This window comes from Triturus cristatus, chromosome 2_2, assembly GCF_964204655.1.
Source record: "Triturus cristatus chromosome 2_2, aTriCri1.1, whole genome shotgun sequence".
NCBI classification, from domain to species: domain Eukaryota; kingdom Metazoa; phylum Chordata; class Amphibia; order Caudata; family Salamandridae; genus Triturus; species Triturus cristatus.
Genome location: NC_140582.1, coordinates 1,040,293,749 through 1,040,307,290, shown reverse-complemented (window position 1 = coordinate 1,040,307,290; position 13,542 = coordinate 1,040,293,749). Strand labels below are relative to the sequence as shown.

The following is a 13,542-nucleotide window of genomic DNA, read 5'->3' as shown; positions in this document are numbered from 1 at the left end:
TCCAAGAGGCCGGATAACCACGCTTGGGCACGGGGGAGATCCCTAGGAGGGTGACGATCCTCAGTCCCGGAAACTACAGCGTTAAAATCCCCCCCAACCACTAGAATCCCCTCCGAAAGGCCAAGGAGGAGGCGCCCCAGATCCGCAAAAGTAGTTGTTTGCAACCCTGGCGGGACATAAACAGAAACGAAAACAATCACTCTACCCTCCAATCTACCCACCAGAGCCGTGTATCGTCCCCTGTCATCATGGAGCACCTCATCAACTTCCAACGGGAGCGAGGTTTTAACCATAATGCCCACACCCCTCGAACCAGACGTGAAGCCCGAGTGGGCTATAAGGCGATAGCCCCGTCTGTTCATGGCACGAAAGGAGTTTACAGTGAGGTGTTTCTCCTGCAGAAATACTATATCGGGTGAAATTCGTTTTAAGAACTGCAGGACCACCCCCCGTTTTATCCTGTCCCCCAGTCCATTAACATTCCAGGACAAAAGACTCAGTCCCCTACCCCCCATCATAGCCGAAATCGATCAATCTCCCCCCAGAGAGCACTTTAGAAATAGCACAACAATACTTCTGCCTTGTGGTACAAATAAACAATACCCAACCCCAACCCAACAGCCCCAACAAAACTCCCCCCTCCCTGCACCCCTGCATGAGCCCAAACAGCCCCCCCAACTTGCAGTGTGCCTGTCGCCCCTATGTAAATTAAACTACTAAGACCCCCTAGAGGAGGAAGGAGAACCCCCTCGAGACCCAGCACCACCTCCAATGGAGGGGAAACAAGACACAACAGACAAAAGACCCTAAGCTTGGCCGAAAGTGGCATCATCCGGAGTGAGCCCCCGTGTCAGTACCTCAGACCCGGTCCGGTGGGCACTCTCCTCCCGTCGCCCCCCCCCCCCATCCCGACCATGTCCCCCAGACAAAGTGTCCAGCCAGTCCCCGGCCGTTTCAGGACGGTCAAAAAAGTGAGTGCGACCATCCGCCTCCACCCACAGCCTGGCCGGGAAGAGCATGGCGTATTTTAAGTTCATGCCTCGAAGCCGCCGCTTGACGCCCAGGAAACTCAGTCTCTGCTTCTGGACCGCCTGCGTGAAATCAGGATAAAAGTTCACCTCCATGTTCTCCAGCTTAATCGGCCCTTGCTGTCTGGAAGCTTGCAAAATCGCATCCCTGTCCCGAAAGTTGAAAATACGGGCAATAAGAGGCCGCGGAGGGGCTCCGACCTTCGGCCTGCCACCGGGAACTCTATGGGCCCTCTCCACCGCAAAGAATTTACTCAGTCCTCGAGGCTGGAGATGGGTAGAGATCAGGTCCTCCACAAAGAGATCCGCCGCCGCCGACTCCTCCCGTCCCTCGGGCACTCCGATAATGCGAATATTATTCCTCCGGGCCCTGCTCTCGGAGTCCTCCAGGCGCCGATCCATGAGCGCACTTGCCTGACGGAGCTGGTGCACCTCCGTCTGAAGGGCCGCTACCTCAGTCGTGAGGCCCGACGCGGTGTGGGCCAAGGAGTCGACCCGGTCATTTGTCTTAGAGAGATCGGCTCTAACAAGGTTGACATCGATGAGGACCGCGTCGAGTTTGTGTGCCAAGGTGTCGAATTGCTGGCCCACTGAGGTCTTCATCTCAGCAATGGCGCCCATGACGTCCTGCAAAGTCAGATCCGTAGGCAAATCCGGGGCATCCGGGGGGCACTCGGAGGACTTGTGCGATCCGCCGGGAGACCCCTTCGGGAGGGTGTAGCGGTCCATGATGTTGGCCTGATGTGCGGTGCCACGCCGGGTCGACTTGGCCTTCAACCGATCCCCATCCTGCTTCGTGGCCATCGTTGTGTGTCTCGCACCCTCACCAGCCACGCAGTGGAGAGCAAGCAATCAAGGCCGAGAGCCCCGGGGGTCACCCCAGGACGGCAGAGTGGGTGACCGCAGGCAGGCAGGCAGGGTCTCCCAGCGAGGCCACCCCAACACAAAGAAGCGCCGTAATCCCACTTGCGATGATGGCAAGGGGACTCAAAAGCGAAAGTGAAAGTGTGGGGTACGCGATTTGCCAGGCCCAGCCCGCCGTTGTTGTTCACTTCGCCACTGGGTCGCCCCCAAACTCGAATCCGGGGTCAGGAGAGAAGTAGGCCGCAAACTTCAGTCGGTGCTCACCCCGGCACCCGGGGTCCGATTCAAAAACGGAAAACGGGTACCACCTCGGCTCAGGCTCACCGACACAGTCCCCTCAACCGATTCAGGATGAAGACAGGATAAACGTAGGAGGTTGCAGAGGTCCTCGGGAGCCTCGCACCTACGCGGCCATCTTGGTTGCGCGCTAGGCTCCTCCCCGACTTTGGCATTGTTGGCTGCTGGATGGCCCTTTGTTGTTGTGTGTGAGTTCTGCAGGAGCTGTTGCGCAGACTTGGCCCTGAGATTGGGCCTTCTGCTTTGCTTGGGCTGCTGTCAAGCCTGTAGCGGGGATGTTTTTTTCCCCGTGGTTCTTTTGTTTCTTCCTCTGCTGCGGAAGTTCTTTCAAAGAGGGTTCCCATATATTGGGACTTCACGTGTCCTATGTGGGGTTATGGTAGCTGTCATATGGCTTGTGCTCTGCTGGAGGGTTCTGGTCGCCTTCGGGTACCTGTTCTCCTTGGTGTTTACGTAGGTTGCTTTTGCTTCCTGAGGTCGTGTACGCAGCCACTCGTGGTGGTGGCCTGGGCTTCTCCTCCTCCTCTCCCTGCTTCCGTTCTGCAGTCTGGGATGTCCCTTGTCAGGCGTTGCCTACTTGGTCTTCCTGGGGCCTCGGGGTGTTCTTCTTGCTTCTGGCCTTGCGTGCCGGCATTGTTCTGGCTGATAGGCTGCTCTCCATCTGGACTGGGCTCGCCTTCTTCTCCCTAGTTTCCTAGGGCTCTTTAGGCTTCTTCTTCTGTCTCCCTATCTTGGCATTCGACGGAAGCTATGCTGTCTTGTGTGGGGAATGAGGTGCTTCGGCCTCTCTGCCCTTTCCCTTGGTTCCTCTGCTGTGAGTGTACGAGCCGCTTCAGCCTTATTTCCCTCCTACATCCTCTTCTACCTGGTCCACAGATCTGGTCCCCTGTTGGCTCTCTGTTCTGCATTGGCTGGTGGGGCCCTTTCGCAGACCCTCCTTCCCAGGGGGTATTGCTAGGGTATCTATTCTACGTGAAGGAATCTGCGGCTAGTAGTCTCTATCAGATGTACGAGTTACTTACCTTTGGTAACGATGTATCTAGTAGAGACAATTCTAGCCGCAGATTCCTTCACGGCCTGCCCTTCTTCCCCTATTCTGCGAGGACCCTTGGTTTGGTTTTCGGTACTCGCCTCCCGGTGGGGGGGCTGTGTCTCCTGTGAGTGCCTTCCTTGTTCTTGACGGGTGGCTCCGTCTGGGGACGGTTCCTTCCTCCCTTGGCTCTTTGGAGGATGGGGTTTCAGTGCGCTGGTGCCCTGCTGCTCTGGCTACTCCAGGTATGGGGGGGGGGGGCTTGCTTCTATACTTGTCCTCCCTCCCCTCCTTCCATTGCTGTCATCTGGTTTGAGGGTCCTCTGGCCATGTCTTGTCCTTGGTTGCCCTCTAGGTTGGGGTGGCATGGTGGTTTGTTGTCCCTGTCCGTCTTGGGACTGGTCCCCTTTCTTGCTCAGGATGAGGGGGGTAGACTTCGGGGCACAGGGATGGGAGGTTGTCTATGTGCGGGCAGGGTGGCTGCAAAGTTTTCTGCTTGTTCTTCTTTCTTCTTTACCTGCCCTTGGGGTCTGCGGTGTTGGCACTACCCTGGTGGTGGTGTTGGTCACTGTTTCTATCCACCTTTTTCTGCTCTTCGCAAACTGTTTCCCTGCTCCCACATTTTTATCTGGTGATTCTGCATTGTGGTGCGGAAAAGTTCTCCGAAGAAAACTGACATGGGCGCGCCGGAGCGGGTCATATGTGACCTCGCTGACGTCACGTACGCGGACGACGCCTGGGCGGAGTCGCGTGATGTCGCCCCGACCCCGGCACACAGGGATGCTGTGGCAAAAAGTTTCCAGATCCAGTCTCACGCCTGGGGATAATTCTACGTGAAGGAATCTGCGGCTAGAATCGTCTCTGCCAGATACATCGTTACCGAAGGTAAGTAACTCGTACTTTACATCCTGTTCTCATATACACCATTCAGGATATGGTCTGGACACTGCAGGATGCATGGTCCAATTAATTGGAATTAGTGTGGTGTTCGGGCATTGTGCCTGGATGATGTCCATGAGCTTCTCCTGTGACATCCAGTGTTTACTGATGGACCTGCCCTTTGATGGCTCTTTCCTTTTCTGGGAATAAAAGACACTTCCCTCGAGCTGTTTAAATAGGTCATAGCTCACGCTTTGGGCAAGTCTGCCCCAGTACAACAGCTTAAACATCAGTTTTGTCCCCTTCAGGACTACAGTACGAACTTCCAGCTCTGCCAGCACCAACCTATGCAGCCAGTTTCCTGGCTGAGGCCATGGATCCCAAAGACAACGTGAACAGCATTGGCAGCATGCAGTAGTCAGAAATCCCCTTGGCAGGATCCAGCATTTTTTCCAGGATGGCAAGCAACCACTTGGGACAAGTGGGTCCTGCAATTGTCCATCAGGGCTTTGTCCTTACATTTATCTCCCGGATGGAGGCCCATCTGTCCATCATGAAGCAGGAAGTGCAGACCCTTCTGCCCAAAGGAGCACTAGAGAGGGTACCAGCATCAGAAGTGGGTACTGGCTGTTAATCTTGCTACTTTCTGGTGCGGAAGAATGACGGAGACCATCGTCCAATTTAAGACCTTCGCCTTCCTAATGCCTTTCTTCAGAAGTGCAAATTTAAGATGCTCACCTAGTCCCAGGTTTCATCTGCCCTCAAACTTGGAGACTGGATGGTAGCATTGGACGTGCAGGATGCTTATTTCCACATCTTGGTCCTGCAGGCCCACTGGTGCTGTCTACTGATCTAGGTAGGGCAAGAGCGCTTTTAGTTTGCAGTGCACCCCATTGGCCTCATCAGTGCCATTTGGATTTTCACAAAAGTGATTGCAGTGGTTGTTGCACACCTGTGGAGGTTGGGATGCTAATCTTCTCCTGCCTCAGTGATTGCTGTTTCAGGTCTCTATCCTGGATCTTAGTGATGTCATATGGTCACCCTGCAGTAAAATTTAAAGTTCTAGTGGGCACAGCACAAGGGAGACCGGTCAGATTTTGGAGGAGACTGAGAAAGACCTGCACCTATTGCTGCAGGACCACAACTGGGTCAGCAATCGACCTCTCTCCTTACCCTGTCCAGAGCTAACAGTGGTGAAAGATGCATCACTCCTGGGTTGAAGAGGCCATCTGAGAGAGGTGGAAATTAGCGGCATCTTGTCTCTTGCGGAGGCCCAGCTCCACATCAACCTTTTGGAGCTGCGGACCATCCATTTGGTTTTAAAAGACTTCCTGCCATCCATCAAAGGGAGGTTAGTACAGGTACTCATGGACAACACCACCGCCATGTGGTACTGCAACAAACAGTGTGGGAGGGGTCATGCACCCTGTGTCCGGATGCATTATGCTTCTGGAAGTGGCTGGATCAGAAGGGGAATTTCCTGGTGGTGCACCACCTGGCAGGATCTCTAAACACCAGGGTGTACAAACTAGGCCACCAACACCTAGCGGATCAGAAATGGCAGCTAAATCTAGACCTGTAGCTGGGTATCTTCTATGAATGGGGACAACCCTGGCATTATCTATTTGCCACTGCTAAGAACGTGCAGTGTCAGCATTTTTGCATGTTGGAGTTCCCAAGACTGCTCTTTCTCAGAGACAGATTCCACCTAGAGTGGAGCTCAGGACTCCTGTATGCATTCCTGCGCTACTTCTCCTGCCAGAGTTAAAATAATTATCGGCTGGATACTAGTCATCCTAGTATGACCGGATTGAGCAAGGAGAATGTGGTACCTAGAACTTCTGGGCATGACCTTCTGACCTCCAATGTTTATGTTTATATGCTTATATAGCGCTCGAATGCCATGGCGTCTTTGCGCTGGGTGTGTGGACAGGAATGGTGCACTATGGTTGATGGAGGCCTATGCAGATGTAAACAGCAATGTTTTCAAGCTCTTCCTGAAAACCTGCAGGTTGGGTTGGAGCTTCATAGATACTGGCAGTTTGTTCCAGAGCTTTGCTGCACATTGTCCTGTCCCTAAACCCCCCCCCCCCACCCCCCCCCCCCCCCCTCTTGCCCGTCGGGGCTTTGCGATCTTAATGAGACCCAGGCTGGCAGATCTAAGAGCGCGTGGAGGGATGTATGGTGGGAACAGTTTCTGAATGTCCTCAGTGCCACCACCATATCAGGCTGCCTGCTTCAGGAAGGTCTTATGTCGCAGAATCAGGGCAGGGTTCGACACCTAGGCCTGCTGGTGGTGCCTGGTGCACCCTTCTTGACAGATTCCCTCACTGCCACCCTCCAAAAATGCTTCTAATCTCTCCAAAGCCCCTCTCTCATGTATAGTTAATTTGTTATAGCACTACTCATATCAGTGTAGGATGTCAGAGCACACTTACATAGCACATACATTATACAGAGACAAAGAATAAATACCTGTGAAAATGAGTCTTTAGGAGATCTTACATAAGACATAGAGGATTAACATGTGTAGGAATCACATTATCGATACCAGTAGTATATTTTAGGTGCATATGGTCTGGGTAAGTACAAACTCAGGATTTTAAAAGTACCACAATGGGTGTTGTTGCATCTACTAATAAGAAAGTAGTTCTACCCAAACAAGCCTTTTTATAGCAACATTAGGATAATGAAAGACTGAGGAAAATATTTAAGGTTCTAACCTATACCATGCAATTTACATCTTTGATGACAGTTCATTGCTCACTGCTATATTAGGATTTTAACCTATGAACGCCAATTAACAAAAGGATATCTGTGACAAAAGCAGTAAGCAGCTAAGCTGTCCACATAAAATACAGTTCTGTGATATGCTTAGTACACGTTCTTTGCAGCAAGCATATTAATCCTCTGCATTACTTTCTGATGAGTCAGAACTGCCACTAGACAAAACTCCGGTCTCTATCCAGCAGGAAAATGAATCACCAGAATTATCTTAACATTTTTATTTTTCGTTGAGAGCCTCCTCTCTATATCCACCATAGTGTGTAGTAGCTTATCCCTCTGTCTGCTTCCTCTCAAACATCAATCCAAGTCCACCCTGCCCATGTGAAACAGTCTCTATCTGGTAAAATAGGCCTCATAATGGAGTTTCAGTTGTACTGTTTGAAAATTGGCATTATATGGCTGCATTTCAGGGGTATGTACAGGCCGCTCCCACAATCCTCATCTTCTAGCCTACCCAAGTTTCCCCCGACTTCTATCTAAGGCAGTCTAATGGGGGAACACTTCTGTAGGAGGGTCGAGTATAGTCTAGACACTGCATGATTGATGAGGGGGGCCCCCGGCACTCTGTATTCCAAGTGTGAATCTTCCGGTGCCTCTACATGCACTCGAAGGAGGTGGCGCAGGTCCTAATACCGTAGATATTTCCCTCATGACAATTCGTATTGGTCTTGGAGCTCTGGTTATGGTATCATCTCTTACCCCTCCAAACGTCACCCATTTTGGATAATCCTTTCATGTCCCATTTAGCGTGGCCATCAATAGACTGTAGCCCACTCAGCTGGTCAGAGGCCGACAGTGTGGTTTCTAAAGTAAGCCTACCCCTGCATCCCAGGGCTTTGGTAGTGTTGTGCCAAGACTCAACCACTACCTCCGTAGGCAGCTGAGGTAAACCCTTTTCATCCTACAGACGCCAGACATATACTTCTGGATCCATTGCTCTTTTGTTCACCGTCACCAAACATTCCTGCTGAGATAAGAAGGCCCGCTCATTGATTGTCTGCAAATTAGTCTCCCAGTAATACAAACGTAGGTTGGGAAGGGCTATACAAGCGGTCAGTGGTTTCCTCGTAAGAGATGTCCTGGCTATTCTCTGAGTCCCGCCTCCCCCCAAAGTAGCCCCTTGTGGCCTCTGCCCCCGCCAGAAGAACTTTTCGGTGATTGGGAACGGTGTATTTTGTAGGACATACAGAAACTTTGAGAGATATATCATTTTGTAGAGTGCTGCTCTACCCATTACGAAAGGGGAAGCCTTTTGCATCTTTCCGCCTCACTTTTATGAGTCCAGGATTTTCTCCAGGTTTCCTACCAGGAATAGGTCTTAATCTTGCGTTATAAATATTTCCAAGTATATAAACCCCTTGGGTTTCTATGTCAGGCAATGGTGCCAAGCAGTGCCTGTCAGTGTTCCATAGTAGCTCATCCATACGCAGCCAGCACAACAGAGGCTCAATCGTCAGTGTGAACAGTAGAGGGGAGAGCGGGCACCCCTGCCTGGTGCCTCTACCCAGGGAGAACTCTCTGGAGAAGGCTCTGTTCACTTTGATTCTAGCTACTGGGTCTTTATATAGTAAGCCCACATAAGAGATAAACCTCCTACCTATCCCCATTCTGTGTAGGATAGCCATTAGATACAGCCATTTAATGGAGTCAAATACCTCCTTGGCGTCTAGAGAACGAAGAAGCGTTGGCTCAGTAATCCGGTCACACCGTGCCAAGCAGCCAACTACCACTGACCACTCACCATGGCCTGACAATCCATATTATTAACCAGTGTTCAGATCACCTTGGGAGGTGGGTGGGGGGCGATTGGCAAGTCAGTATGCCCACCCCTCTTGAGCCTGGCGAATAGCCCGCATGCACAAACAGGTTGTATTTACCATGGTGAAGAATTCTACAAGTGTTCCCCTGCAGAGGCCACTCATCGTTCCTCACTTGGCCATCTCAAACTACTTCAGATGATCGTGTCCGCTGTCATTGGCCTGGCCGCCGGTCTGTCGATCTCCTATGATCCCACTCTCGAACCTCCGGAGTCACTGGAACTCTCTTCCAAGTCTTTCATCCGAGCCTCCTAATTATTTTGTGCAGAGCTGCGCCACTTGGATCAGCAGGAAGCAGGGCGATGTACAGAGAAAAGCAGGATAAACTGTATGAAGTAGTGAGTAAGGTGGGGGGGCTGCTAGCATGGCTTGCCATGAAGGAGGAGGACCGAAGGTGGATTGCTGAGGTCGACGGGGGATCAGGAACGAGGGTGGTGACAGGGTTTGAGACTGCTCTCGACCCGCTCCCCGCGCCTGCCTGCCTGATTGCCTGGCATTGGGGTTCTGCTAATTTCAGCCTCCCTGCTCCATTTTTTTCCCTGTTCAGGACCCGCCCCATTGTGATTTTTGTGCTGTAGTCATTACCTGCCTCATTGTATTTTTTCCTCGTTCCTCCCTGTTCTTTGTTGCCCCTCAGACCCCGCCCAACTCCCGATCGCCATTTCCCCCCCTCCCGCCTGCCCTACTTAATGGAGGCCGCTGCGCAGCCGAAGGCGCACTTAAGGCAAGCCCGTCAACGGCCGTCCGCGACCCGGCCTCGACCAGCACCAGGGATTCTGCATCTCTGACAACCCACCGCTACAACGCAGCCGCCCTCCACATACTCAACCCCGGAAGAGACAGTGACTGCCAACAGGCCACGCCTAACACAACCCACGACCAGTTCTCCTGCCTCCACTCCTTCACCACCAACCCCGCCCCCAGCACCACCAAAACTAACACCAGCGACGCCATCAGTTGCATCCTCCTCAACTTGCGCTCCATGCACAAACACGCCGTGGAGATCTGGAACCTACTTGACTCTCTCTCTCTCTCTCTCTCTCTCTCTCTCTCTCTCTCTCTCTCTCTCTCTCTCTCTCTCTCTCTCTCTCCAGACATCGCCTTTTTCACGGAGACCTGGACCAACGCCTCCTCCGGCCCTGATGACACAGAACACCGCCGCCAGGCTCGTCCTCAACATCTTCACCATCCCCCGGCACGAACACATCCGCCAATACCTAGGTACCTACATAGGCTCCACTGACTCCCCGTCTACGCCTACAAATGCCTACACAACACCGGACCCATATACCTCAACGACAGAATCAACTTCCACGTACCCAAAAAGAAACTCCGATCCTCTTACCTCGCACTGGCCAAAACCCCTCCCATCCACAGAGCCAGAGCAGGTGGAAGATCATTCTCCCACATCGCCGCCAAAACCTGGAACGAACTCCCGGTTGACCTCAGACCTGGCTCTTTGGCTGAATGGATCTGCTGCCCCCCCTCCTCTCAGCGCCTTGAGACCCCCACGGGTGAGTAGCGCGCTTTACAACTCCTGATTAATTGATTGATTGATTGATTACTTTAGCCCTTCCTATCTCTGCCTGGGATCTTTTTGGGAGTTGTCGTTGGGCCCCCGCATCTTCTCCGTCTCAAATTCTGCCACTGCCAATCTTTCAGTGGAGGCTGCTCACATTGGTCGGAGAGAGGCAACCCCTTCCCCTCCAGCCTCCCCCTTCCGCTCCAGCCTCCCCCAGGCGTCCCCAGCTGTGTGGAAAAAGTGTCTCCCTCCTTCTGCGCACACCTGCAGTTTTGCAGGAAAGAATAAGGCATATTTAAGGTTCTTCGTGCAGAGAAGTCTTTTTACTTGTTGGAATGGTTCCAAATTGCTTTTGGACGGCAGCGGCGTAGTCTGGATAAATGTTCACTATAGACTCTCCTATTTGCCTGGGTCTGTGGGCCTGCGCCACCTGCAGGATATGATTTCTGTTACGGAAGTTTAGTGATCTCACCACTATCGGTCTAGTTGGAAAGCCTGGCGCCAGTGCCCTGCCTGGCACTGTATGCACCAGCTTTTGAAAATCTTTGAGGTTTTGACCCCCTGCAGCCATCGTACCCATCATCTGCACTTTGGGGTGAACCATTCCCCTCCAGGCACTCTGGGTTGTCACCGAGTTATCCAATGTCCAGGAGTGGCAGTGGCACGCAGCTTAATATCCTGATGATCACCGCGGCTGGGCCGCTATATGCAGGGGGGTGCAACGGCCTCCCCAGATCAGCCAGGACCACACCCTCATCCAAAGCCCCACGAAAACTGGCTACTTGCCTGCCCAGGCCACAAGATGGACCCCAGCTGGACGTTGTCCTACACCACTCCAAAGGCACAAGGCTCCGGGGCTGAGGTATGGTCTACTGGGATAGCTGCCCCTCCGCTCTCAGGCCCCAACTCTCCACCCGGGTCCGCAGTTCTTACTCGTTTTGTGGGGAGACCAGGGTGGGCTCACATGTTCTCACCTAGTATGTGAATAACCCAGCAGAAATCTCTTACTAATATTTATCTGGCTTTCTGTACATGTCATGTAAGGTCTTTGAAGATTTGAATGCTGACTTTTGTTCACTCGCCTTGTGTGATGTATTTTTACCAATGTTGCTACTAAAGTTTTTTTTTTTATAAACTTTATTTAACATTTTTTTTATATAAACTTAACATTGGTGTACAAGCAATAAACATCAAAGCAATCAAATAGCAATACGTCGCAATGATTACAGTTCAAGTCAACTGACCCTCCACAGCTCCCCTCCACCCTGTTACCGAAGAATTACTTTGACATCTTATTTCTGGCTCTTTCTTGTAACTCTTGTTGCGACACTTTATGGAATGCCAGAGAGGTAATGGGATATCTAGGGTAGAAAGACAGTTACCAAGTATATAGTAATGATCAACACTGGCTGTGGTTGGTCTTGAAGGAAAGTTGAATTTTATTGTATTATTTTGGAATTTGTAATACAAAATAACAAAAACTGTTGTAATTGTAATGGGAGTGTTTTCTGGAACTGTAGGTTCGGCCGGAAGTTAAGTGTTGTCAGAGGAATTGTGGAACAAGAAATTCAAGCTATGGTGTCAAAGAGAGACAATATTGCAACACACCATTTATACCAGGCGTGGGACCCTGTTCCTTCTTTGTCCGCTGCCACAACAGGTACTTTTGTTTTTTGGCCTCATTTTAGAGTCATTTGAACAAGAAACTGAAATTTGGAAACATGAGTCTCACAGGACCATCTGTCAACTATAGTTTTTGTTGTTTCACCCAATGAAAATGTATTAGTAATGTGGTAATACTTACCATTGATAAGTGTTTCATTTGCCACTTTTGCATTTCTTGCTTTCAAAATGTGTTCATCACAAAAAGCTTCCACAGCTTAAGGCATGTGAAAATAAATACTAAGTTACCCTGATGTTGGCTAATTTATATCCAAATACTGCTTGTGAATAGCACTGTTGTAGGCAGGCCCAAAAACAATTTTTCTAGACAAAAGGACTAGAACTTGTAAAGGGACATCCTTTGCTAGTAGTCCTACCAGATAGGGTGCCCTTTTCCTGTTTGTGCACGGCACGCCTTTAAATAGGTGTGCCGTGCACAAACAGGGAGGATGCACCCCGTTATGAAGAATGTGCTGCCCTCAGGGCAGCTGCAAACTCATGCTACCATGGGGGACCGCATTAAAGTGAAATACACAGAGCTACTGCTTCAAAGCCATTCTGTTTTTCACTGTACAGGCAGCAACCCTCCTGCACTTTTAAGAAGGATTAGAGATTCCCTTACAAGCGGATGTAGTGAGTGTTTGCACCCGCCTGCAAAGGGATGTCTGAGGGCTCCATAGGACACCCACACCCTCCTCCAGAGGGTTGCCATCAGGGGCACCCTGACAATGCGCTACCTTTTTGTGGCACACTTTTAGTGCTCCTCCTGACAGCTTCTTTGCCTTTACGCTCATGTCTATAATACAGCGCTGGCTAAGAGGTAAATAGATTCTCTCATTCGCATGGAGCCACATCCCCATACAAATAAGTGAATGCCCTCTTAAGATAGAGCTAAGGCTACATGTGCACCAGCGCTATACATATTACAGAAGTAAACTTTGAAGAAAAATGGGGGTGGCACCAGGCATGAAGTCGCAACTTCGTGAATGTGAACTTATTCAAAATAATACTTTATTCTTCTGTGGTAAATATTTCGTTACCGGTACTATTTTTTATGCGGTAAAATCTATCAAGAATAACTCAGTAAATATAAGAGGCAGAATCCGTGGTATTAGAGGTTTTAAAAGGCTTTATTCCTATACAAAGGAAGACAATTCGAATTGTGGGCCTTCTGTTCCATCACCACGAAAGTTCAGGAAGGAAGGGAGCATATATTATTGACAGATAGGCAGTTTTATAGAAAATACATTACAGTGAAACAGATGCAAGAGGCGTAACAGCTGATAAAAGGTACATACGTAGCTAATAGAGGGCGTAATTCAAGAAACGTCACTAAACATGATGTCACAAGTGGGTGGATCCATAAAAGAATCCTGCAATATCAGCAGAAATGTTTGACAAAGATGCGCACGCAGCCGCATGACGTGTGATTGACGTGCAGCTAGAGGGTGAAGGGGACTTGACATTTAGCTCTACATGTGGAGACAGAAGTCTGGGGTTATGTCAACCTAATTCCAAATCATATCTAATATCCTATGTTTAAAGAACTGTGTTATCCAAAAGGAAAGGTCTCTTAGGATAGAATCTTATTCTATACTGACTATACTGACTGTTAGTGCGTGTACAAGCGTCTAAGTGTCTACACTAGATGCGAGG

At 50.5% G+C, this 13,542-nt stretch overlaps 1 protein-coding gene across 2 annotated transcripts in view; it reads left to right on the top strand.

Annotated features, from left to right (window-relative positions):
• The window catches only part of HTT (huntingtin), a 2,065,683-nt gene that overhangs the window by 1,762,724 nt on the left and 289,417 nt on the right, over positions 1-13,542 (top strand). For both annotated transcript variants that reach the window (XM_085642500.1, XM_085642499.1), the window contains one exon: positions 11,745-11,884. In XM_085642500.1, the coding sequence (XP_085498626.1) occupies positions 11,745-11,884 (140 nt within the window). The remainder of the gene's footprint in view (positions 1-11,744; positions 11,885-13,542) is intronic.